At 41.3% G+C, this 25,850-nt stretch overlaps 5 protein-coding genes and 1 long non-coding RNA gene across 9 annotated transcripts; 4 read left to right on the forward strand and 2 right to left on the reverse strand.

Annotated features, from left to right (window-relative positions):
* The first annotated feature begins 174 nt into the window (after window positions 1-174).
* Window positions 175-1,211, forward strand: LOC135350903 (arrestin domain-containing protein 2-like). Its single transcript, XM_064549764.1, has one exon. It carries the CDS (start codon window positions 175-177, stop codon window positions 1,093-1,095), a length of 921 nt encoding a protein of 306 aa, XP_064405834.1. The 3' UTR covers window positions 1,096-1,211.
* On the reverse strand, window positions 1,106-8,322 carry LOC135350905 (F-box/LRR-repeat protein 12-like). 2 transcript variants are annotated; one of them, XM_064549765.1, is made up of 4 exons: window positions 7,389-8,322; window positions 4,746-5,113; window positions 4,400-4,599; window positions 1,106-1,432 (listed from the first exon to the last, which is right to left on the reverse strand). In XM_064549765.1, exons 1-4 carry the CDS (start codon window positions 7,498-7,500, stop codon window positions 1,258-1,260), a joined length of 855 nt encoding a protein of 284 aa, XP_064405835.1. In that variant the 5' UTR covers window positions 7,501-8,322; the 3' UTR covers window positions 1,106-1,257. The 2 variants fall into 2 exon arrangements, with proteins under 2 accessions (XP_064405835.1, XP_064405836.1); XM_064549766.1 differs by having other exon boundaries at window positions 1,106-1,452.
* Window positions 6,296-6,831, forward strand: LOC135350907 (uncharacterized). The gene is made up of 2 exons (XR_010399327.1): window positions 6,296-6,562; window positions 6,631-6,831. It is a non-coding gene; the product is annotated as an uncharacterized LOC135350907 (long non-coding RNA).
* Window positions 8,323-12,802: 4,480 nt separating the features above from the next.
* On the reverse strand, window positions 12,803-22,091 carry LOC135350910 (uncharacterized). 3 transcript variants are annotated; one of them, XM_064549770.1, is made up of 6 exons: window positions 21,951-22,091; window positions 21,536-21,634; window positions 21,075-21,144; window positions 20,880-21,012; window positions 19,973-20,081; window positions 19,690-19,873 (listed from the first exon to the last, which is right to left on the reverse strand). In XM_064549770.1, exons 1-6 carry the CDS (start codon window positions 22,089-22,091, stop codon window positions 19,778-19,780), a joined length of 648 nt encoding a protein of 215 aa, XP_064405840.1. In that variant the 3' UTR covers window positions 19,690-19,777. The 3 variants fall into 3 exon arrangements, with proteins under 3 accessions (XP_064405841.1, XP_064405840.1, XP_064405842.1); XM_064549771.1 differs by lacking the exons at window positions 19,690-19,873; window positions 19,973-20,081 and adding an exon at window positions 12,803-13,016; XM_064549772.1 differs by lacking the exon at window positions 21,536-21,634.
* Window positions 16,178-18,069, forward strand: LOC135350908 (uncharacterized). The gene has a single exon (XM_064549768.1). The coding sequence runs from the start codon at window positions 16,280-16,282 to the stop codon at window positions 17,981-17,983; it is 1,704 nt and encodes a 567-aa protein (XP_064405838.1). The 5' UTR covers window positions 16,178-16,279; the 3' UTR covers window positions 17,984-18,069.
* A 33-nt stretch (window positions 22,092-22,124) lies between the features above and the next one.
* On the forward strand, window positions 22,125-25,839 carry LOC135350909 (L-xylulose reductase-like). Its single transcript, XM_064549769.1, has 8 exons — window positions 22,125-22,246; window positions 22,940-23,037; window positions 23,493-23,647; window positions 24,244-24,286; window positions 24,386-24,485; window positions 24,912-24,976; window positions 25,376-25,493; window positions 25,657-25,839. The coding sequence occupies exons 1-8, from the start codon at window positions 22,189-22,191 to the stop codon at window positions 25,758-25,760; spliced, it is 741 nt and encodes a 246-aa protein (XP_064405839.1). The 5' UTR covers window positions 22,125-22,188; the 3' UTR covers window positions 25,761-25,839.
* Window positions 25,840-25,850: the final 11 nt, after the last annotated feature.

Raw genomic sequence — 25,850 nt, forward strand, 5'->3', positions numbered from 1 at the left:
GTTCAGATGACTGTTATGGAGAAAAATGACCTTTAATTTGCACAGGATATATATCCTTTTACCTAGGAAGTGAATTGCCCTAATGGGCTTCCGTACTTTACACACATGCTCTGGCCCGGCCATAAAAGCAATTAAAATTTCGCCCCAAGAGTTCATAGCTTCATATTACACAGCATGGGACTGAAGGCGTTCAAGATCATTGTGGACGAGGTCGCTCCAGAACACAAGGTGCACCCCACTGGAGTCCCCATCACAGGCCATGTGCTTGTGGAAACCAGCAATACAGAGGACTACAGAGAAATCAAGGTTACACTCACAGGGCTGGGAGAAGTAGAATGGGAGGAAGAGGTTAGGGATGGTGATGAGCGCAGAAAGGAGAAATTCGATGCAAAAGAAAAGTACGTCAAAGAGAAGGTGGTGGTTTGGAAAAAAAAAGATGATCCAGATGGTTGCTTTACGGCTGGAGAGCACAGTTTTCCATTCCAGTTCACCATTCCAGTAGGCTCACCATCCTCGTTCAAATCCAAGATTGCTGAAATTCGATACAAGATTAAGGCCAAAATTGATCAACCCGGCAAAGACGACAAAGTAAAGCAGACTCTGAAAGTAGTGGACATGGTAGATGCTGACGCTTCTTCTCTCCAGCAACCAGTACGTAGGGAGAAATCTAAGTCAATTGGAATCCTATGCTGTGCCGCAGGAGAAGTCAATTACACCATGGAACTGGCTCGTACTGGATTTAATGTCAAGGGCGACAAGATTCCAATCCAATTCCACATTGAAAACGGCTCTACACGTGACATCAACATGGAGGTACGGCTATTCCAGAATATCTCTTACTCTGCAGATGGTAGGCATCGGTATCAGCACGAGAAGATACTGGAAGAAGAGAGCTCAGTGATTACCGCAAACAGTACAATCGATTGGTCTGCATCTGGTCTTTCCATTCCCAATATCATAGTGACTACAAAATCTAAGATCTTCAAAGTGGGTTACGTGCTCAGAGTATGTGCCGAGATTCCGTATTCTTTGGATCCCACCATAGACATACCCGTTGTTATTGGCAATGCTAGTCTCTTTCGCCCTCCATCTTAGAAACTGATAACACTGTGAGCAACAAGTTTTGTTTTTGTATAATGTATAATTATATAATTATGTATAGCGAGTCCCTAAATTATACTGATACATGAAATAAAAATTTATCATCATAATTATTAATGGTTGACTGGTTGCAGAGTTCAGAAAATTCTATATACACTAGGTAAAAATAATAGTGATGTGTTTCAACCTGTCGTTTTTTAAGAACTGGGATTTACTAATTTCGTCAGCACATTTTCTAACATCCAACTCTTTCAACTTAATTAGATCATCACTGCACACCTTCAGCAGTAGACCCCTGCTGATTCTATAGCATCCTCCCAAGTTAAGATATCTGTGGGAAAATAATAGCCTCTACACAGGCTCTCCTTTATCACAATCTTTCAATAAGATAAAATACTGTATTAATTGTTCAATGAGATAAAATACGGTATTAATTGGAGGAATAAAGAAAGAAATAGACGTAGAGTTAAGAAAAAGGAGAGCCTGTATCGGGAAGTCGCGTGAGGGTAGAAGGGTGAAAATGAGCGTGGGCATGCTGAGCTAGAGATGTTGGACTGCCCACACAGAAATCTATGACTAATAAAGCAGCAAGCTGGACATGGACTTCGAACTGGAAGTTTGCAAGCACTATAGCTAGCTATACCTTAGGCTTAGCTAGATGATCTACTAGTAACTAGTCTAGATTGAATTTGCAATTGTGTGTTCAGATTCTATCAGACTATCATTGTGTCTTTCTACATGCTATAGTCTATAGTATAGATCAAGAATAACTTAGTCATCATTATCATATAGCAGGTAGCTACTGCCACCAGAGCTGGCCACGCTGGTTCTCTGATCTGACTTGCAGCACAGCTTGGTGGTTGTCTCAGTACAGTCTTATTAAAACTCTGAACGCGTGGGAGAATACCTTACGTCACGATTGTGGGCTACATATCGCCTACGTTCATAAAAATCCTTGTGGATCACGCGATTTCCCAAACCAGACCTTACTTTTTCTTAACTGTACGTCCATTTCTTTCTTTGCTGCCTCACTATGTCTTTCTTATGATTTATGGATGAACAGTGACAACAGCAAGAAAAAGTAAGGCCTGGGAACGAGGCTAGGAAAATAATGCAAAATAACAAAACTATTGTCCGGTACCATGAAAAGTATACCATATTACCAGAATGTTTTGCAAGCATTAAACAGATGCGAACTTTGCGAGGGTTGATCAATTCGTCGCAACAATAAAATCGCAAAACCTAAATTATTACTAGTAAATACACATGATCCTTGCCAGAACGCAAAAAGTCAAATTTTCTGTTGATTTGGCTCATTCGCAAAGGTTTTCACCTGCAAAATATTGTAGTAATACGGTGGTTTCTCAGGCCCGCCGAATCAAATTTGGCTGACTGCAATGTTAATATCATGTGCATGGTCCCAAAAATCAAGTGGAAAATATAATGTGTTCTCCATTGAATATAATTACAGTAAACTCTCGTTAATCCGGTCACACTTAGGACAATGCTGTTTGGCCAGAATAGTAAGGTGGCTACATTTCTTAAATAGCCGATGGCTAAAAAGTAAAAAATGACCTCGAGTCTAATGACACATTTTGCGGTGCTGTCTTGAGGATAATGAATCATTACGCTCTCTATTCTCTATTTAAGTGTAATCCACCAAACCACACCCAAAACTTTATGTCCGGCTGTAATAAACACTGGGGCAGCCAGAACTGACTAGTATACAGAATAGCGAGTAGCCACATTTCAGGACTAGTTTTGTGCACTAAAGACTAAGCTAGCAATCCGTGCCAAACAAAATGACCGGTACATGTATATCGAAGTAACCAGACTTCAGAGAGCCGGATTAGCAAGAGTCTACAAAATCAGCCCAGGAACGAGGTCAAAGATTGTGTGTCATACAACTAGTACCAGTAGATTTTTGCACATTCATGATTGATAATTCCGAAGGGTGCCACAGCTCATACTAGTCTCATGAATCAGCCACCCTCCTCGTGGGAGAGGGTCTGTTTACTCTGTTGTGCAGGCCTGTTATGTATTATCACTAAAAGCTAATAATGTGCTGCTGTCACAAAGTTTACTTTGTTCTCAAGCATTTCTAGGAAGCCATGGCAATAATGATTATGCCTCGATAATCTCACTATTGTTCAGTCACTTCCTCTCTTTGTTTATGTGCGGCCCTCTAAGGGATCCTGTCACTGTATTTGAGCTCATGCAGTCATTTTTTGTACTCACTGCTTTCTTACTAAATAGTTTGCTATTGGTCATTTTACTCTCAATTTGCATGAATGCTTGCTAAAACTTAACTACAGTTGTAGAATAGAACCAGTCTAAAGCTATTCTAAATTTGTCCCTGAGGTCATTTCACAACGATTGCTCACAAAACCAATAGAATTTCATCAAATCCTGACCTTTATTTAATATGCCTCCACTGTTATAATAGCAGAGGGGGTCAGACATCACTCAGGGTTCACTAATTATTGACATTTTAATGACATTCACTTTTAATGACGTTCAAGGCCAATTGCTTTACATTTTTGCTGACTCAGCAGTACAGTCTCTATACGCTTTTGCTAGTCATCCTCCCTCTAAAAAAAGGGTGGCCTAAACATGAGTTTGTGTTTCTTCACGGTTTCTGTCGCTGAATCTGTTGACAACTAGCTGTAGTTGTTGTCTGTGATGGTTACTGGACCTAACCTTATGAGCACATAATAGCCATACCGGTACAAGCTAAAGGAGGTACGACACGCGTGCCTCGATTAGGCTAATTGCTTCTGCAATAACGTTGAGTGTGGGTGTAACCGCGTTTCGATTATCGGCCCACGCTCAACGTTATTGCAGAGGCAATTAGCCTAATCGAGGCACTTAACCCTAACTACATGTAGCTTCAGCGCAGCCTCTTGTTTGGCTCACAATTTTGTCTACTGTAACAGCAACTACATGCTTCAGCGCATGAGTACTACGCATGAGGTTGCATTTACCATGCATAATGCACCTGTAATGATTTATCTAATAGCATGGAGCAACATGTAGTTCTTTACTGCCTCCAAAAATATTAATTGACTAGAATGATTGAGGCACCGGAATACCATGTGCAACAAAACTGTAAAAAGAGTGCTCAGACGCTCTCTCCAACAAGGAGGGCGGCTGATTCACGATACTATTATAATCATGCTCTTATGTTTATAAATTTATGTAACAAGATAGATCAAATTAACCACCCCCCACTAAGTTTCTGCAGAACTGAGATTTTCGTAAGGTGCATGTACTGTAGCAATAGCAATAATGCACTAACCTGATAGATTTTCCACAGAGGCCTGACGCTATGTACTCCAGATCACTGTCCCCAATCATAGTCGTCCCTTCGAAAGATAAATGGGTCAGGTTAGGCCAAGACGGGTTAATTTCCTTGAACCAAACATGGTTACTTTTACACTCCACAAACGACAAGTGTGTGAGCTTGATGGCATGATAGAGCTTACAGGCTGGCGAGAGCTGTTGGACACACAAAAATAATCAATAGATAAACAACTCAATGTACTACTGGTTTATGTTGGTACGTACTCTGCTTAAGTATGGCCGCAAATTACACAATGTTAAAAGAAAAGTACATGAATTGAATAGAGTAAAATTTAACTCACAACGGTCATATCACATTGGTGTACAGCAATGCTGGTAATGTTTGGACATCTCTCAAACAACAAATCAAACACAGATTCAGTTACAACTGGTTGCTTAGATGACAAACTGAAAGCATTTGAAGAGAGTTTTACACGGCTCACAGACTTTGGCAAATTCAGCCGAATGATATTCTTGAGCCTCCTAGGGTCAAGTTTAAAACCCACTGACTCTCTAGTTAAATCAACGCTGTTCCAGATGAACTCGTCAGAGTAGAGATGGTGAAAGCGTTTGCAGACTCGCGACATTTTGATAAGAGACCAAATGTCCAGTAGAGACAGAATACACAGCATTATATTGTCAGGCAGGCCATCCAGAATGGGGCGAGGAGCTATGGAAAACCAGCATGAAACGAATAAACATACAAATTTACACATGTTGTATGGCTAGACTTTCTGTATAGGAATTGTTCCTCTCCGTGTGTGTCTGTACCCCAAAGGAAGTCACAAGTGATGATGAACCGTTCGGACATGTCACCCTATTACTAAAATGTTTTGCGAGCATCAAACATATGTGAAGTTTGCGAGCGTTGATCACTTTGCAAACAATCGCAAAAAACTGGTACTGGTATGACACATGATCCTTATCCAGAACGCAAAGGGTGCTCATTACCTAGTTGGGCGGAGTCCAACCAACGCGCGCTCATGGTTAGGTATCAATACATAATTATAGCAGTTTTGTTCCACTGCAAGAAATGTGCAGCCCAATCAGATTGCTGTGTTCAAGTGGGAAACCTTACAGCTCAATTTAGCTGACAAGGCGAGCTGTGTATTTCTCCAGAGAATGCAGAAACAGCTCCTGCTGGATATCTAGGCTACTAGAAAAGAAGCATAGCCTATCTTAGCATCTATGAATGAAGCTTGAACAGTAGTATCTTAATTAAAAGGACTTGTCTAGTTTTGCTGTGCTACCAATGATTATAAGATTTTTGGACAAAATCTGTGTTGTGTGCCTTCTTTGGTCTTCGAAAAGCTTCTCCAGAAGCCTTGGGGTAGTCTTATAGCTGGTTGTACCTCTCCTTGTGCTAGATGTCTTGAAAAAGTTTATTTCTGCTTGTACTAAATTTTGTATAGCAGGCTACGGTATTCTTCTACTTTCTCTAAGAGTTCTGAGGTCTTTCTTGAATTCCAAAACAACTATAGCTAGATCCAGTCAGCTCATAGATAGTAGAGGAGAGGGATTGGAAACGCATGCGTGGGACTCAGTACAATTTCGGCCCATCCGTGTCTCGCCTACGCCCACGCAATGCTGTAGCGGTAACTGAAGCAAGGCATCTTTTTAGAAGGACAGAGAAGTGCCTTGGCCTCAGGGATATTGCACAGGGCTATGCCAGTTAGTACTATGCTCTTAGTACCTAGTATAGTTGTAACCTTAACCTAGAAGTGTCTACTAAAGGAGTTTCATGAGTTTTTTTAAGCTTTCCTTGACTGGCTGAGGATTGTGGGATTTTTTTATCTCTCCAAAACAAGTACAGCCTGTTTGAGATTGAAGACAAGTACAGTGGTATGTTAAGTGTTTTTTAAATGTAGCAACTTTGTGATTGACTCTCCATGGTAGTATTTGCTGACAAATTTATTATCACACTCATGACTTTCACTTGTGGGATTTGTGGAAGTGTAGGTGTTGAAGTAGCAAATGTATATAGGCTAGAAGTGACCCTTTAATGTTACTACATGCTATTGTACACTTTATTTGTAGTTATACGAATGGATCGGCAAGTTTTTTGGGGAAGAGTTATGAGAGAATAAACGACGGAAGTGTCAGTTGTGGAAGACCCAAGGTAACTGTTATCTCAAACTGATACTGTTTTTAATCTCAGATTGTGTGCATCTGATGATGCTTCTTCAGAGTTTACATCGGCAGACTGTAGCACGTTCACTGAACCACTATATACCAAAGAGGACGTTCAAGAAAATTGCATCATTATTTCTGTCTTTACATCACGAGTAGACATACAATAATTATGTTAAATTGTTTGTATAATGAATTGTTTATGATCTAGATCTATAAAAGAGAAGTTAACATGTTCTTGAACTTCTATTAACACTGTGTCTGATCCCACTGTAAACTATTTCATACAATGGCGAAAACTCCTCTAATGCTAACTTCTGAAACACGAATGGAAGCTAGTAGCCTAACTTGATCCTAGTAGCCTTCCTGCCTGTCTCATGTCTCTTTCTGGCTAGTCAGTAGTAGCCTTCCTGCCTGTCTTTTGGATGTTAAAGATTAAAATACTAAAATTATCATAGGACAAAGGTCAATTTCTAGTGACGGAGGCAGGAAAGGAAGAAATTTAACCGTGACACGCATGGGCCGGGCATTTACGTATGCGTTTCCAATCCCTCTCCTCTACTATCTATGGTCAGCTAGACAAATAGCATCCAAATAGTTAATTGTATCGCACCCCTGAGCCATGCGGTTGTCAGCCACTTAAGTAATACGGTATATACATTTACAATGTTTTTAAGCCTTAAGTACTAGTACTTTAATATATCCATTATAGCACAACCATATTTATACACAATTTAACAAGCTATGATCTGACATGATGTACTCAGTTGTATTAACTCTACCTGGTATCCTAATTAAAGGCGTTATGCACTCACCTAAAATATCCAGTTGCTGCTTTATACTCTCAGCTGCTTTCATCTTTTTCCTAGGAGGCCCATCTGTACGTGTGTCTGACTGAAATCGAGCTCTTTTTGACCTTGCAGCCATTTTTCCTTATAGTGCCCACTGCTAAATTATTGCTGATTCAGCAAAGCAAGTACACGTACCTTTATTAGCCTCGATCCCAGCCCCTCTCACTATAGACTCGCAAGCCACTCCCTTTTCTCTGATTGGACGGGGGCGGGAGAAAAGGGACTGGTGACTCTGGGACACAGTTTGTGTCTCTACCAGAATTTGGGTAGAGATTATTCATTGATTTTTCCACGTGATCCAAAAATTGCGTGAGGTTAAGTAGAATTGCGTAGCCTGCAAAAGTGATCGCGGGCTTCTTAGCTACAGTTTAAGAATGGATGCTAGTGCTAGAAAAGAGAAGATGATGGAGTAATAACATCATCAGGCATTCAGCTAGGATATAGTCATCTAAGACACCAGCAGAGATTAGCTTGTTTTAGTTTTACGTGATGCGAACTGGCAGCCGAAAGTCATTGGTTGCCTAAAGCTTTTAATAACCTGTACAATACAAGACAGATAATGGCAGACGGCAGCAGTTGAATTGAGAGTAGTCAGACTTGTACAAGCTGTCTTAAATCGCTGCCACTCCTCGGTTCAAAGAAGGACTGCCAAGATTTCTACGTTCATCAGCTGTTCCATGCTAATCCACAAGTTATGGCACAACAGACACTGGTACAAGGATCTATAAAATCAAAAGGCTGGCTAAATAGATCTGTATACTTGTCTTCTGTGTGTCTTTAGCTTTTGACGCATCAGAATAAATTGGATAATTTGCACGTGACATTAATATTTAATAGCATTCCTGATTTACACAAGCTGTAGCCCAGAGTCACCAGTCCCTTTTCTCCCGCCCCCGTCCAATCAGAGAAAAGGGAGTGGCTTGCGAGTCTACTCTCACTAAGCAGCGTCTTTCTCAACTGAGAGCGGCTTGGAATCGAGGCTAAGCCTTTACGGTAAAGTTCAGAGGAGGTTGGACGCGCGTCATCCACCGTCAGGTTTTATCACGTGCGCTCATAAGAATCTAATGGCCAATTAGGCACCATTAGGCACCTCGATGCTCCACTGTTTTGTAGGCTGTACAGAGACACTGTAAGTAGCCAGAAGTGGTCTAGGAGCATTCCCACCGCCCTCTCACTTTCCCTACACTGCTGAAAAGATTCCAAGATGGATCTAGACTAGTATTTAGATTTTTTTGACACTTTTCCAATTTTTGTTTAACAGGATTATGATCTATATGAGCAGAGGAGGTCAGAGCACCATTAATCTGTTTCTCTTTAGCGTTTTCTAGCTCTTACTTGCACTGATAAGCTTTTACATTCTCACCTTTGACCTCAAAGGAATTCTATAAAGGTTTATAATTATCACATGACTGAAGGCGTCACGATGATGCGTGTCCAACCTCCTCTGGGTAAAGTTCGTACAAGTTAGAGTGCGCATGCGCAGTAGTCTATCGAGTGGACGCAGACTCGCAAGCCGTTACTGTTCGCCTGCAACAGTGACGGCTTGCGAGTCTAGAGAAGAAAAGAGCACCGGTGAAATTCTATCAGGTGCATCCGCGAACACACAAGATGGTGCCAGATTAGACGTGGCAGCAGATTTTGGGGGAAGCAGATTTGAGAGAGCATTTTTTGATGTTAGGGTATTCAACCTGTACACACCCTCAAACAGGCAACCCCAACTCGTATCCTGCAAGACTCCATTGGTAAGCGCAACAAGTAATGTTTGTAATGAGCTTACGTCACAAACAGCGTGTAAGAGAAATAGAACATGGATTGTTTACGCCTTTGGTTTTCTCTGCTACTGGAGGTATTGGTCCGGCCCCAGCTATTGTCTACAAGAAACTAGCTTCAATGCTGGCAGAGAAACATGACAAAACATACAGCACAATGGATGAGATGTAGGCTAACTTTCTCCCTCATAAGATCAGTGATTATGTGCATCAGAGGCTCTAGGAAGTCATTCACCACCACCACACCATGGAAGGCCTTAGACACTGGCACTATTGACCTAGCAACCCAAGAAAGCCTTTATCCCTTTCCAGGTCAATCACACACAATCTGGAACCTGGAACAGTTCCATCACTTTAGTTTGCATCTGAGCCCAACCCACCAAATTAGCTTGATGTTATCGCCGCCCCCAATGAAGTGGCTATGGCTTGGTAGAGATGGGCGTGGGTCAATGGCTGTGCACAAACTAACCATGGATTTTATGCCTTGCTGCTGCCTCGATGGAAGTATGTGTGGCCTTTAAAAACTGCACTCTGGTCAACTAAGCTGCTTAGCAAGCATGTAGACTATTGTAGAGCTTGTGTCCACTTGTGAAGTGCCTGTGTAACACAAATGGCTTGCTGCTTCCTCTTCGAAAATATTCTATGGCTACATAGTCCAGAGGGTCTACCAATGGATACTACTCAGTCCTACATGCTGTATAGCTTGTTTTAAACCTTTTTTTTTTTAAGTGTCCTAATTGAACAGCTCAGCAGAACTTCAAAGGATAATCGGATTCATGATACTATCCAATCTGCCACAGAATCCAATATCATGCAACATTCACAAGTTGATAACACGCTCCCTCCCAGATTATTGTTGTAAAATTTACAACAATTTGACCAGTAAAGGGTTATATGCTTTACTGTTTCACATGCTTTGTTTTGTTTTCATTTCACTTGTAATAATTATTATTATATAAAAAAATATCGGATGGACGCATGATATGTCACCCGAACCTTGCGTGACATAGACTCGCTGGCCAGTCCATCCTAGTAATGAGCCTTTAAATGATTAAAATAATGTTTTGCGTTATGCGTGTTAAGTGCTAACGCATTAGATCCAAAGGTCAGGAATGCAATACGCATTGGGTCCAAAGGTCAGGAATGCAGAACGCAATAATTTTCTAGTGTCATTATTCTTAACCTTTTGACCATGTCGAACCTCCTCTGCTGGTCAACTGCCAATCAACGAGTTATTCTCATTACCCATTTCGGTAATTCATTGTAGTTGGGCTGGGTCTTATGTTGTGTTAGATAAACCACGGGACATAACCCACATTCACTTGATAGTTACGACGCAATTTTAGTCATGCTTTGGTCAACCGCACAAACCACAAGATGATATCATACAAAAATTCCACTAGATGATTGGTAGTTGACCAGTCCCAATCCCTAGGATGGACTGGTCAGCGAGTCTATAGCGTGACATACATGAAGGGGGATATTCATATAGGGTTTACGAAGGAAGATATGTACATTCTGACTCAAATCGTTCATAATGTACATGTATCTTTACAATGTCATGGCTTGTCTACAGTTCATAAAGGAACTGATTAATAATAAATGATAAGTTGTCATGGATAATTTATGATTATAGAGTATGGACACATTTCAAGAGTAGAAAGAACCTACAAAGAAACAACTAAAAGCTTGCAGACACACATAGCTCAGATTCCTACTTCCTTGATATGTCTTCACTAGCAGGAGGGGGGCCCACTCACTGGCACACATTGTCAATGTGTAAATTGCCACAACCCAAATGGAAAGAAACCTATTTCAGAATCACCAACAACAGCTAAGAGGATGGGTAGAAAACACAGAGGAGGCTGCCTTACAGTAGTTTGTCAGTCTGTCCTGACAGCTATACTCCTATAGCTAGTGAAGTCAAGAAGGCAGAGATTGCTCAAGATTAAGGAACTGTAAATTTTACATCAGCATGTGTTGGAAGGAAGAGTGTGGCAGATATCATGTGATCTTTAATTGACCTTTGACCCAATGCATGCATCAGGTGATCTGTCTAATTCCCCTAGGTAGGGGAGCAACTTCAAGTCTAATCCCCAACTAATCCCCACTTATCCCCGGTAGGGGGGAGGTGGGGCATTACTTTGACAAGTGCATTATTAACCCAAGGCCGCCTTACAGTAGTCTGTCAGTCTGTCCAGAGGAGGTACGACATCCGCGTGTCATCCGCATGTCTTTAACACACACATTCCGAACTTTGACCTAAGGAATGTGTGTCTAAAATGTTTCCTTTGACACGCGGATGTCGTACCTCCTCTGCAGTCTGTCTGTGTGTGTGTCTGTCTGTCGCTCAGTTTGGCTTACCTGGTGATTTAGGCATCACAATTTGTACGTAGGGAAACTTGTAGGCTACAATGTAGCATTAAAACTAAGTATAGGATACAGTAGACTCGGTCACCCTTGGCGCGTGGCCTTGGGACCATGCAGCTTGGCCGGAATAGCGAGGTGGCTGTAGCTCAGAAAGTAGCCGCGGCTTAAAAACTACCTTACCTCGAATATAATTACTACTTTTGCGGTTCTTGTCTCGAGGATAATGTAGATTTTGTTCTCTATTTATGCGTAATTCAATTTTATTTGCTAAACCACACCCAAAACGTCATATCCGGCTGTAATACACGTATAAAATTACCTTGTTTGGGAACAGCTAGCCTCGATCCCAGGCCGAGTTTTCGCTTTTATAACGGTTAGGCAAATTGTTCGCCTAACCGTTATAAAAGCGAAAACTCGGCCTGGGATCGAGGCTAGGGAACAGCCAGCACTGGCCGCGCCGGTAACCGGAATAGCGAGTGGCCGTACTTCAGGGTGAGTTTTGTGCAGTAAAAATATAGCTAGCATTCCGTGCCAAGCCAATTGGCCGGTATATCGAGGTGGCCGTACTTCAGGAAGCCGGAATAGCGAGAGTCTACTGTATACCACACCTAAGAGGAGGATATAATTATAGGGTGCATATCCTCCGAGTAGGTGTGGTATATCTGACTTATACCACGTGACAGCAGCACTATAAAAGGACCTCCCCCTAGCAACAATTCAATCCACGATGCAGACTGCAAAAAAGAACAAGACTATGCCGGATTTTGCAGCCGTCAAAGAGCTAGTTGAGCAACATGTTGACTCATACAGATGCTCAAGAGCTTCCTTGGTCCAAGCGTTGACCATTCGACGTCCCCTACTGGAGTTGCAAGCTTTTCTTGGATAAAATGTATTTAAACCGCGCCCATGGACCCATGGAAGCTTAGCCATCTTGTTGGAGAGCACCTTTCGTGTTTCTGCCGTCGCTTTGAGTCTTAGTACTGTCAAGCATGGCTCTTTTCTCTTCGCTTACTTTCTTGAACAAATGAAAAAACTAAAAAACAACTTGAAAAACTGTGCATGCCTGGGGCTGTATGCTAATATTCTATATATCCTACAGCTGTTGACCAATGAGATCAATTAGTGGTGACGTAAGTGTGGTATAAAAAGCTTTGTTTCGCAAGAAGCTTTTTGCGTACTACTAAACGCGGCTATTATTTGAAACATAAACCATTATAATTAGATGCGGCTATTATTCGAAACATAAGCCAATAATTACAGGTTTGTCTCTGTGTTTAGTCTCTGGGATCCTACTTCTCTGCATGAGGCTCCAGGCTTTTTTGCTGTGATCCATACTTCTCTGCATGAGGCTCCAGGCTTTTTTGCTGTGATCCTAGTCCACAGTGCATATAAATATCCTGTTCTCAAATGTTTTAGCACGCCTCCAGTCTGGTTTAGCTCCTGAGTTGCTGTGCTACACAGTTCAATAAGTCATACAGTCATGATAATTATTCATCACTACATGCACTGCATTATATAACTCTTCTGGTTTCTTTATAATCATGTCATGTCACCAACCGAGGGTTTGCACTTTAGTGCTCTAGTTAAACATGCCTTCCTGGCTCTTATACCTTTACTGTTCATGAACTCATGCACCTTATGTATATCAGAGGAAATATCCTGTAGACTATATAAGCTCTTATAGTGTGTCCATCACATTTATTAATTGAGCTATATTGTTTCTAGCACTGCTTAGGCGTTATGCAGTCCCTAGTTGCTTTCATAATTATAGGTCCACAATGTCCATCTGTACCACCTGTGTCTGACTGAAATCGAGCTCTTCTTGACCTTGCAGCCATTATTCCGTATAGTGACCACTTTTATTAGTCTTAGCAAGCAGACGTCAGAGTTGCAAGACTGAACACCTTAAATCTGGCATCCACTTATCTACACATGCGTAGCCTAGGAGGGGAGGGAAAGCATTTGTGTATGTCTTCATGCAATACACATTTTATCACAACAAAAACCCACACTTAATATTTTTATAAAGTGCAGTGATGGAGCTAGCTCTCAGTTCGAGCAAAATAAATCTGAAGAGCATAACAGATCTAAAGATCAAGTGTAACATTTTTTTGCTACAGCTCATGGAAGGAAGTTGTTGATGGTGTTGGCAGCACAGTCAAAGGAACAGTGTGGAGGCATGTACGAAGTGAATAAGCCAATGTCACAAATGCTACAGAGTATGCTGGTATTGTCAAACCAGGGTTTCACCCAGGATTTTAAGTTTGGGGGGGAAGTTAAAAAAAAACCGCACGCGCCAGCGCAAAAACATTGAGGCCATGCCCATTTCCAGTCACCACACCTCTTATATTATTGTTTGTGCCCTATTAGCGACGTTGCCTGGCAATGTGCATTGACAGGCAACTCCATGTAACTTGGTATGCTGGTTTGAAATTGTGGACCGAACACTATAGAAACCACATGTACTAATTAGCAATGGATATAATTATAGATTTGTGGTAAGACTATAGGTGCATGATGACCAATCATCCTCTATATAGCAAAGCTACATGTAGCAAAAGACTGTGTCTAGATAATGTTGGGTATATATAGTGCCCCTCTCTCCTCCTATTTCCCCCTCTTTTTTTGGGGGGGAAGCTTCCCCCCCGCCCCCCCCCCTACTAGATGAAGCCCTGCAAACAATATGCAGTGTTCCAACATCATGTATCGAGAAAGAGCAAATTGAGCTTGCTGATGCTATTCCTCTGAGAAATCGGCTGGTGTGTTAGCAATGCCCAGAACACATGCATGCACTGCGTTCAAACCAGTGACGAAGAGAAACAATGGTTGCATGATGCTCACAAACCATTGCCAATCTTGCATGTGCATCACATTTACTTAAAGCACCGCAGGTGTTGATGCCTCGGTACGCAGTGGAGATGCCACAACAAACACACTACTGTATATCCCTTTACAGGTCAGCCGCACACAATCTGGAACCTGGAACAGTTCCATCACTTTAGTTTGCATCACTTTAGTTTGCATCACTTTAGTTTGAATCTGAGCCCAACCCACCAAATTAGCTTGATGTTATCGCCGCCCCCAATGAAGTGGCTACGGCTTGTAGAGATGGGCGTGGGTCAATGGCTGTGCACAAACTAACCATCGATTTTATGCCTTGCTGCTGCCTCGATGGAAGTATGTGTGGCCTCTAAAAGCTGCACTCTGGTCAACTAAGCTGCTTAGCAAGCATGTAGACTATTGTAGAGCTTGTGTCCACTTGTGGCTCAGCAGAACTTCAAAGGATAATCGCATTCATGATACTATCCAATCTGCCACAGAATCCAATATCATGCAACATTCACAAGTTGATAACACGCTCCCTCCCAGATTGTTGTTGTAACAATTTGACCAGTGTAGAAGCGATATGGCCCCCCCCCTTATTTTGGGGCCCCCGGCCCTAAAACGCTAGCGATTTGGGGTGTAAGGGGGGGCCCCATTGCACTAGCGGTATACGCCCCCTTAGTGATTATAGGGTCCCCCCTAGAGAAGTCTATTCTGAGCAGTGGAGTCAAGCCAGCACAACAGTAATAGGAGGTTGAGTTGAGAATCAATGGCTATAATGTTTATGTAGATCTAAACTCCAATACAGAATATATTACTAACCTATAATCTGTGCTGCTTGGTCACTGACGATAACAGTATAAGGCAGCCATAATTATGTGCAAAATAAGGCCTGCGTTACAGTGTGGCAGCACATAGCCATTGTATACACAGCACATGCATGCATGCATTCATATAGGCTGAGCATATACTACTGAGAATACAAGCAGCAGCCGCAGCCCATGCACTTTGTTATCAAGAACTTTTCCTGGCGAAGTTGAGAATAAACTGCAAATCAAAAAGCAAGAAATTGTGGAGGATGCATGGTAGTCAGCCACCTGTGGACACACTTGTTCTTTTTTCCATGTGTGTTTTATTACCTCTATCTCAGCCCTATGTACGCAGAGCAAGGCTCTATGGTTTACTTGTGTTGTGAAGAGGCCCTGCTCGTCTTTGTTCCTATGACAGTAATGTATGTCTCACTCTGCATGCATGTTCTGTGTGTGCATGCATGTGTTTCTCTCTATGATATCTTATTATCTAACAAACAGAGCCAGTTAAAGGAACAGTAATTTATTCCGTAACTGATAACAGGGGCATAAAATAACAACTTTCTCGAGTTCAGGATAGATCTACATCTTCCTGCTAGTCTAATATTAGCCAATAGCACCTGCAAGCCATGGTGTTATTAAACTCTGCACTTAGTCAGCAAGAGAGCTAATTATGAGTAAGTACTGTGCAAGATCTAGTCAGCAAGGGACATCTAGATTTACTTAGACCATGAGGCTTAGGCTACAAGCATATAGATACCATCTACACTGCAAGTTATAAGTGGGGGCCCCATATCGCTGGAGGGGCCTCAAAGTGCTAGTGAAATAGGGCCGTGGGGGGGCCCCAAATCGCTAGCGTTTTAGGGCCCGGGGGCCCTGAAATGGGGGGGGAGCCCCATATCGCTTCTACACCGGTAAAGGGATAAACCTCGCTTGCGCATGCGCAACATGATTTGATAATTATGATTAGGTTTCAATCAATAAACAGCATTTTTAACTTCCACGGTCCACCTCAAGTTAAATATATGGATCAGCCTAGATTCAAGTTATAGACTAAGCTACTAGGTTCAGTACGTTAGCTAACATGAATAGGTATAAAATCATGATCTTAGCTGTTGGACTACTAAGTGTGTTAGATTGTAGTGCAGCCAAGAATTATTCTTGCCAGCAGTCTGTAGCACAAAATCCTCCTGGATTGTGCCCTACTTGGTATTGGTACCAGAGTACTCAGTGTATTTGTGGCGGTAATGAGCACACTGGTATTTATATCACTCAGTGTCATGTTCCACCACAACTTCTCAGAGGAGACTACTGCGCAACCTTTGAAAACAATATGACATATTTAGGACGCTGCCCTTACAACACACGATACGATGCAACACCACACGAAGCTATAACGCAAGACACATTCCAACTAACTGAGCAAACATGTAGCCCTCTGAATCGCACTGGGCTTTTGTGTAGTGAGTGTTTACCAGGACTAGGACCAGCCGTGTTTTCTTACTATCGAGAATGCAAACAATGCGTGGGTTCTTCATATGGATGGTTTCTCTTCTTTGTGAGACTAATGTTGCCACTTACTGTGTTATGCATTATTGTCATTGTATTTAGGATCAATATCACATCTCCTGCTCTGAACGGATTCGTGCTTTGTGTGCAACTGATTACAAATGCGTTTAACAATTACCCGTTTGCTGTTCGTGGATTAGAGGAATCATACTCGATAACAAAATTCGTTGCTGATGTATACGGATTATTCAGCTTAGATTTTTTCACATATGCTACTCCCTCATTTTGCATCAGTGAGGAAATGAACATGTTAACAGTGTTGTCATTGCAATATATTGAGGCTCTTTACCCAATGGTATTGATATTGCTTGTGTACATCTGTATAGCGCTACATGACAAAGGGTGCAGAATAATTGTGATTGCGTGGAGTCCATTGCACAAATGCTTGGTAAGATTCAGGAAGAGTTGGCAAATTAAAGGGTCTGTGATTAATGCATTCACAACTTTTACATTGTTGTCATACTGCAAGTTGTGTTCTATCTCACTGTACCTGATCCAACCTGTTACAATTTGGAATGTGTGTGGATCTACTACAAATAACATCTACTATGATGCCAAGACAGAAGCATTCTCTAAGAACCACATTCCGTACCTCGTTTTAGCATCTTTCTTTACCCTGTTCTTTGTTCTACTGCCTGCTCTTTTCATCTTATTTTACCAGAACAGAATTTTTCAAAAGTGTCTTGCATTATGTCCATTTAAATGCCTCTTGATACACGAAATGGCCAATATTACTCAAGGATGCTTTAAAAATGGAACTGAACCAGGAACAAGGGACTATCGATGGTTTGCTGGCTTTTATCTAATCCTCCGAGTCATTCTGGTGTTTTACATCAACCAAGAGTACAGTGAACTAATGTACGTAGTGGCACCGGCCATTGTAGCTGTATTGGTGCTAGCATTACGCCCATACCGTGTTGACTGGTGCAATATTCTCGACTCTATGTTTTGGTTGATATTTTCCATCGGCGCAGCTTGGCACCTGTATTGGACAGCATATAATGCTGCATGGAGAGAACTACCAAACGTTTTGAAACTTATTCCTCTTGTATATATTGTATGCTACGTAGCTTATTCGACTTTCAAAGTGTGTCGATCGTGGTACAAAACAAAAAGGTCTAAAAAAACAAAAATAGACAATGAAGAAGAGACAATCCCCCATCGCCTTCTGTATCCAAATGAGTATGAACCACTTATTGCAACAGTTTCTCAAGATTAAAGACTCGAACATCAATGAGTAGATTAGTAGATTGCTGAGAAGTATAAAAATCTGATTTGCATTTAAAAGATGTCTTTGATGATAATTATGATGATATAAATTATTTTGCTCTGTAAATCCATAACATAACACCATGTAAGCTATAGAATAGCCTAATGCATGCACACAAAATTAATAATGATGATTTCCTAACAAAACATGCCATGCACTGAAGTTTTTTCCATGTCCAGTGAACAAGCCCAGTTTGCTTCGTCACAATTACCAGAAAACTGACTCATGCACAAATACTCCCAGTGATGTTAATACCCTAAGACTTTAACTGTCAATTGACATCTGCAGGTATATCATACCATGACTAGCTTCTGACTCTTTAGCTATGCTCCTATTGAAATTCCTATGCTGCATGGTTAGAATCTTGTTCCTTATTATATAACTACCGTATATAGCGGGTAATTTTCGTAGGGCAAAATATTCGTGGTTTTCATGGTTGGAGCTTAGACCATGAATATTTTACCCACGAATGAAACGACCTTGCCTACCTTTACCTGCAGTGCAAGCAACTACCACGATAATATTACCCATGAAATATCTCAATATTGCTGAACCACGAATACTTTGTCCCTCGAAAATCACCCGCTATAATTATGGTATATAAGCACATGTATACTGAAATGTTTTACTCCCTAAATGCAGCAGACCCAAACGTTATGACTTGACATGCAGTTGTAATTATGAAGTACGGATTATTCAGCTTAGATTTTTTCACATATGGCTACTCCCTCATTTTGCATCAGTGAAGAAATGAACATGTTAACAGTGTTGTCATTGCAATACATTAAGGCTCTTTACCCAATGGTATTGATATTGCGTGTACATCTGTATAGCGCTACATGACAAAGGGTGCAGAATAATTGTGATTGCGTGGAGTCCATTGCACAAATGCTTGGTAAGATTCAGGAAGAGTTGGCAAATTAAAGGGTCTGTGATTAATGCATTCACGACTTTTATGTTGTTGTCATACTGCAAGTTGTGTTCTATCTCACTGTACCTGATCCAACCTGTTACAATTTGGAATGTGTGTGGATATACTACAAACAACATCTACTATGATGCCAAGACGGAACAACATTCCGTACCTCGTTGTGGCATCTTTCTTTACCCTGTTCTTTGTTTTATTGCCTGCTCTCTTCATCTTATTTTACCAAAACAGAATTTTCTTGCATTATGTCGATTTAAATGCCTCTTGATACAAGAAATGGCCAATATTACTCAAGGATGCTTTAAGAATGGAACTGTACCAGGAACAAGGGACTATCAATGGTTTGCTGGCTAATCCTCCGAGTCATTCTGGTGTTTTACATCAACCAAGAGTACAGTGAACTAATGTACGTAGTGGCACCGGCCATTGCAGCTGTATTGGTGCTAGCATTACGCCCATACCGTGCTGACTGGTGCAATATTCTCGACTCTATGTTTTGGTTGATATTTTCCATCGGCGCATCTTGGCACCTGTATTGGACAGCATACAATGCTGCATGGAGAGATCTACCAAACGTTTTAAAACTGATACCTCTTTTATATATTGTATGCTATGTATCCTATTCGACTTTCAAATTGTGTCGATCGTGGTACAAAACCAAAAGCTCTAAAAACAATGCAGTAAACAACAAAGAAGAGACAATCCCCCATCGCCTTCTGTATCCAAATGAGTATGAACCACTTATTGCAACAATTAAAAGGACTTGAAGAATACGGTACAGTAAAATAAATAATCATGAAGTGGTTCATAACATTTCAGTTTCCTTCTAGGGTTTCGTGTAATTGTTGAGAAGTTTGCAAGTCTGATGTGCATTCAACAATACTTTGAGCTGTCTCTGATACCTTTTTGCTCTGTTAAAAAAAAGTTGAATATAAAGCCAGAACTTAAAACAGCAAGCTAGAAATGCCTAATGCATGCGACAAATAATCGTTTCCTATAATGAAACATACCAGTGAAGTTGTTTCCATGTCAAGTAAACAGGCCCACTTTGCTTTGTCACAATTTCCAGAAAAGTGGCTCACAAATACTCCCAATGATGTCAAAACTTCTGCTGTATGTCTAATTAAACATATTACTGTAAATATCAATTGACATCTGTAGCCTACCAATTAAGTGCTTAAACTTTTTGGTCAGAGCCATGTAAACTACTAGAGTGACACAAGGGCGAGCGTAAGCGCTTGAGTTCATTATGATCAGGGTTTGTGTAAGTTCACCGTGTTTGATGCAGTGATCAGTCAGCCTCATTGCCTTATTTAGCTACTTTCCAAGCCAGGATTTACTGTGTTTCTAAACAATGGCCTGTTGTGTGCTGTATTTTGACTGAGGATAGTGAGGACGAGGGGCAACAGGTGGTTAGAGACCAAGTTTTAGCAAGTAAGCTGCTGTGACCTCCAGCAGGTGTGCCTCAGGCTCAGAAGGTCCCCATCTGAGCTGCTTTGACCTACTTGCAGGTGGCCTCAAAAGTATCTGTGTCTTGAACTTCATTGCCCACTAGCACTGTAGCTAGGCTAGTTGCGCCCATGCGCAGCAATTCACGTAAAAGTTGGTAAAGGGTTACGAGTACAAAAACGAATATCGTGCTGGTCCATGACAGACATACAGACAACGTTGCATCACTAGGTAAGGGACTCGCTTCGCTCACCCCAATGATCTTGCTTTTAAGTTAGTGTTTCATTTGTACCCAGGAAAATAAAATTATGTTTGTGTTGGTACATTTACTGACAATCAGGAGTCAAGATCAAGGGGACGGCACGCATAGCCTATTTAAATGTATGAGTCAAGCAGTTTTACACAATCTGTATTATGTAGCTGTCGTAACTTCAGGGGTTTCATGTTGCTAGTTCCAATAACATTTACCTTTGATAAGATGTTTCAATGACAAGTGAGTTGTCGGCAGCTTGGCTTTGTAGTCTGCTCACTATGGCTTCCTTGTTGGTGACCACAGAAGTGAAATGCTCTAGCAGCAAACTCATCTTAGATAGCCGCGTCTCTGTGGAAACAACAATAAAGATTAAGCACGCACACATATTTTCAACTGTAGTAAGCACTTACTCAGCACACCCAAATGCACTAAGTCAGCCATTTCCTTGTCCGTAAATCGCTTGTTGAGTTCAATTTCAATCTGTGACCCGAAGCATAGCGATAATAATCTATCACTATTTTTAAAGCAAAACAGTGACATGCATGCAGGTATAAATGATTATTATGCAGAAATTGTGAGAGTGAAATATAGTGTGCAAGTACAGGGTGGTGTGGTGACAAACAAGAGTGTAAATTCCAATGCTGGCTCTCGTTTCTTAAATCACTGAATTGTTAATCCAAAATCAAAAGTTATTATGAATGGATAGTACTTGTGATTTTGATTTTTGAAAAACTTACCACTGTCAAAAGCAGAAGGAAAGGCAGTGAGTGAAGCTACTTCACACATGAAAAATCGTGTGCACAATAACTTTATAGAGAATACATACATGCCTTCTTGGCTCTTGCCTTCATCATACTGTCAATGAACACACCTTATGTATTTCAGAGGAAATAGCTGAAATATCCTGTAAAGTGTCCATCATTTTTATTGAGCTACTGTTTCTAGCACTACTGCCTATCTCAGTATCCTCCTGTAGTGCGGAGAACATTTTTAAATGGGTATACGGCACCTATAAATTACTTAAAGAAATATAATTGGTCCCAAGCCACGCTTCAGGGACTCTGTGGATATTCTATTGGAGGTGAGGTTGGGGATATAATAGGATTGGGTTTCGATTAGGGTTAGGGTACGTGTAAGGTTAAAAGCACAAATGCTCCTTAAAAAATTGACTACATGGACACCAAGTCGTAACGTTTTGACATCAGACGACTAAAAGTGCATGATACCGTAGTCCTCCCGTACGTCCGGTTAGGATAATGTAATCGATATTCAATGCTAAAACTTACATTATTTGAGACCAGACCATGTCTCCTAGCTATAACCAGTCCACTCTCAGGGTCTCCTAGCTGCATCCCAGCCACAGAGCCATCTGCAGACCATGGATTGAATGATGAGCTCAGGTTTGTCGCCATTGCATTTGTCCTCATTTGAGCATCATGGCGAAGTGGGTTAAGATCGGTCGGTTCACCGACCTTCCCAAAAAAAGGGCGGCTGATTCATGAGACTAGTGAATCAATTTTATAAATGGCTGCTTCATATGACTTCTCTGGGAAAAGAGCTCTAGTTACTGGAGCTGGGAAGGGTAAGAAATAACTGTACCTGCAACTGTAATTACATCCTGTGCATGCCTGAAGTAAGTTTGTAGCTGTGTACGTGTACAGCTAGCAACCCCAGTAGGCCCTGGCTAGACTCGCTGGCCAGTCCCATCATCACTTCTTGAGGATTGGGACTGGTCAACTGCCAATCTGCGAGTTGTTCTCATTACCGATCAGTAATGACCAATCACAGTGCAGAAGCAATGTCATGTGACATATTTCGCCCACGTAATTCGTTATAGTTGGGCTGGGTCTTATGTTGTGTTAGATAAACCACAGGACATAACTCACATTCACTTGATAGTTACGCAACTTTGGTCAACCGCACAAACCACAAGATGATGTCATGCAACTAATTAAAATTCCACTAGAACAACTCGCAAATTGGCAGTTGACCAGTCCCAATCCTCAAGAAGTGATGATGGGACTGGCCAGCGAGTCTAGGCCCTGGCCTCGTACTTGAAAATACCACGTGGCCATTTATAACGATAGGATTTAATAGGTGCTCGAGGCTTCTCTCTTAATAGGGAGTTATTTTTGCATTGTGGTCTGTATCTAGTCTCGCGAGCATGCATCCGTCGGATTGCTGCTCGCGAGAGTAGTCTGTATCAACATTACACCACATTACCAGGTCTTTTAAGGATTCTAAATTGACACAGCTACATAACATCACCTTGCAGGGATTGGCAGAGGACTAGTGATTGCCTTGATGCGATATGGAGCTGAGGTAATTGCACTCAGTAGAACCCAGGCTGACCTGGACTCACTCAAGGAAGAGGTGAGCAAATGTAATCATCCACCAGTCATGAGTGGTGTAATTATCCCTACAGTAATTATTGCACAGACTAAGTGTTACTTTTGACGTTAGGACAATTCTGTCTCTAATAGGGTGCTAGAATGTTTTGCGAGTACCAAACATATGCAAACTTGCTGATTCGCAACAATAAAATCGCAACACCTAAATTTGTATGAGTAAAAATACACACAATTCTTGCCAGAACGTATTAATAGTTAGATCGCAAAAGGTCAATCTTTCTGATGATTTAGCTCATTTGCAAAGGTTTAATTCTAGTAATACGGTATATAACAGGGTATACAAAATTATGTACGCATGATTATTGAGCATCTTCATCTGTGTCCGGACATCACTTATGAGATCTCAATGTTATGCACTTAAATAACTTTCCTACAACTGATAATGTGTACAGTAGCTATGGTGCAGCACCCTTGCAGGTGAAAGGGCTTATCACAGTGTGTGCTGATGTTAGTGACATGGCAACGGTGAAGGCAGAGCTCTCCAAACTGAGACCTATCCATCTTCTGGTCAACAATGCTGGCGTGGGGCAGCTACAGCACTTCTTGGATGTTACACCTGAATCATATGATAGGTACATAATGTAATACTGTATTATACCGAGATTACGCCCACCAGAATTGCATGCTACAAAGCAGCGGTACAGGTAGGATGGGTTTCAAAAACAGTAGTCGAAATTAAGCCCACCCAGTGTTTGCCTCGAAATTACGCCCACTCATTAAGTATTTTTTTGTCTGCGTCTGAGACCTGCCAGCTCTTGAAATACAATACAACAATATAGTAATGCATGGGTAAAGTAGATAGGTATAAAGAAAAGTATATAAGTCAAAATTCTGCATCAGAAGGTTGTTCCTTGTCACTGCCAGTCTTCAATGGAGATTCAGAGAAGATTGTCCCTGTCTCTCACACTTGCAAATAGCTCACATTTATAAATAGGAGTAATTATTGGATCTAGCTGTTCATAGCTAACCAGCTTACACAAGAAACTGCTAAACCTTTTCTTGACAACTGCTCACTGACAATGCATCACTTCCTGGTGGGCATATTCTCGAGGCAAATTAGCCTATGCAGGAACTTTCACTTAAAAGTGGAGGGTGGGCGTAATCTCGGTTGAATACGGTATACGTACAACCATTGATCACTCAGATGATTATAACCCAACAATTGCAGGATTATGGATATAAATTTAAAAGCAGTCATGTTTATCTCACAAGTGAGTATACCGCAGCAGTCACAATACCATACCAAGAGTTCATGGTAGTACTAACAGATCACTTGTTCAAGCTATTATAATTACTTGTCTTTTTGTCAGTTCATAGCCCGAGGTATGGTGGAAGGGGGCGTGGAAGGTTCCATTGTTAATGTCTCCAGTCAGGCTTCTCAGTGCGCACTTAAGGAGCACACTGTCTATTGTAAGCCGACATAGTTACAGCTAGTACCGGCCAGTATAAATATAGTGATTTACATGATTTACAATGTTACTTACTGCTCAGTCGGCCAATTTCCAGTATGTACATGTACGTATCAGGGCTGCATTGAGGGGGGGCGAGGGGGTAATTCTCCCCCCCTGGGCATAGTTTCGCCACCCCCCCCCCCTAGGATCTGGTAGATTCATTTGTACTGCTATAATTCTGATGACTTTGCCCCTCCTACATTTTTAAATTGCCCAATTCGCCCCCCCCCTGATCCAAAATCCTGGATGCAGCCCTGCGTATTACATGATTTACTTACTGTATGTACATGTACGTACCACATAGCCATTTTGCCAATATTTCCGCCACTATTACTACATTATTGTAGCATCTATGTACGGTATCTATTACATGACTTGCATGCAGGTACTGCAAAGGCTGGATTAGATATGCTTACTAAAATGATGTCATTGGAGCTTGGACCTCACAAGGTGAGCTTGTGCCTGTTCCTGTATAATAATTCTGATCCCACATTCTGAGCTGACTTAAATTATTCTATGAATACAATTTTGAGCTCTGGCCTTTACTCGTGATTTGTCAGATTGTCACTGTTGTTATGCAACTGCTGCCATGTCAATAAGTACCTTAATGTTACTATTATAGCGAATTAACTCTAAAATTATGTCGGTGTTAAATAATAAATTGTTCTATGAAAGGTACTTTTGAGAGTATTATGGGCAAGCTAGCCCTTTTTCATCTATAATTATATCTAACTCGAGCTTTCCTTAAAAGTTATACTTTACATCTTTGACACAAATCCGTCTAAAAAACAGAAAAACTTGGAATTTTATTAACCTTAAAAGTTGATTACATCCTCCTTGTACTTATAGATCCGTGTGAATGCAGTCAATCCCACTGTTGTAATGACGAATATGGGTAGACTGGGGTGGTCCGACTCAAAGAAAGCTGGGCCAATGCTGGACCGAATACCAATGGGGAGATTTGCAGGTGTGTTTGAGTTCTCAAGGGATTTTTAATTAGCACGTTTTTTGTAATTATTGTACAGTATTATGTAATTATGGCCAAGTATTAACCCTCACACGTCTTCTCTCTGACAAACTGTTACTTTTCGCTACATACCAGCTAATTATACATGTTGTTCATATCACAGAGGTGGAGGAGATTGTGAACCCGATACTGTTCTTGCTAAGTGATCAGAGTTCAATGGTCAATGGAACTACTCTGCCCATTGACGGTGGCTTCCTGGCTAGTTGATTATATTTGTGTGTATATAGAAACATTTGTTCCGTGGCAATTGTTTTGTACGGTTATGATTAATTTTTATGGCTTGTGGCATTGTGTGTA

Source organism: Halichondria panicea, chromosome 17 (genome assembly GCF_963675165.1).
Source record: "Halichondria panicea chromosome 17, odHalPani1.1, whole genome shotgun sequence".
Lineage (NCBI taxonomy): Eukaryota > Metazoa > Porifera > Demospongiae > Suberitida > Halichondriidae > Halichondria > Halichondria panicea.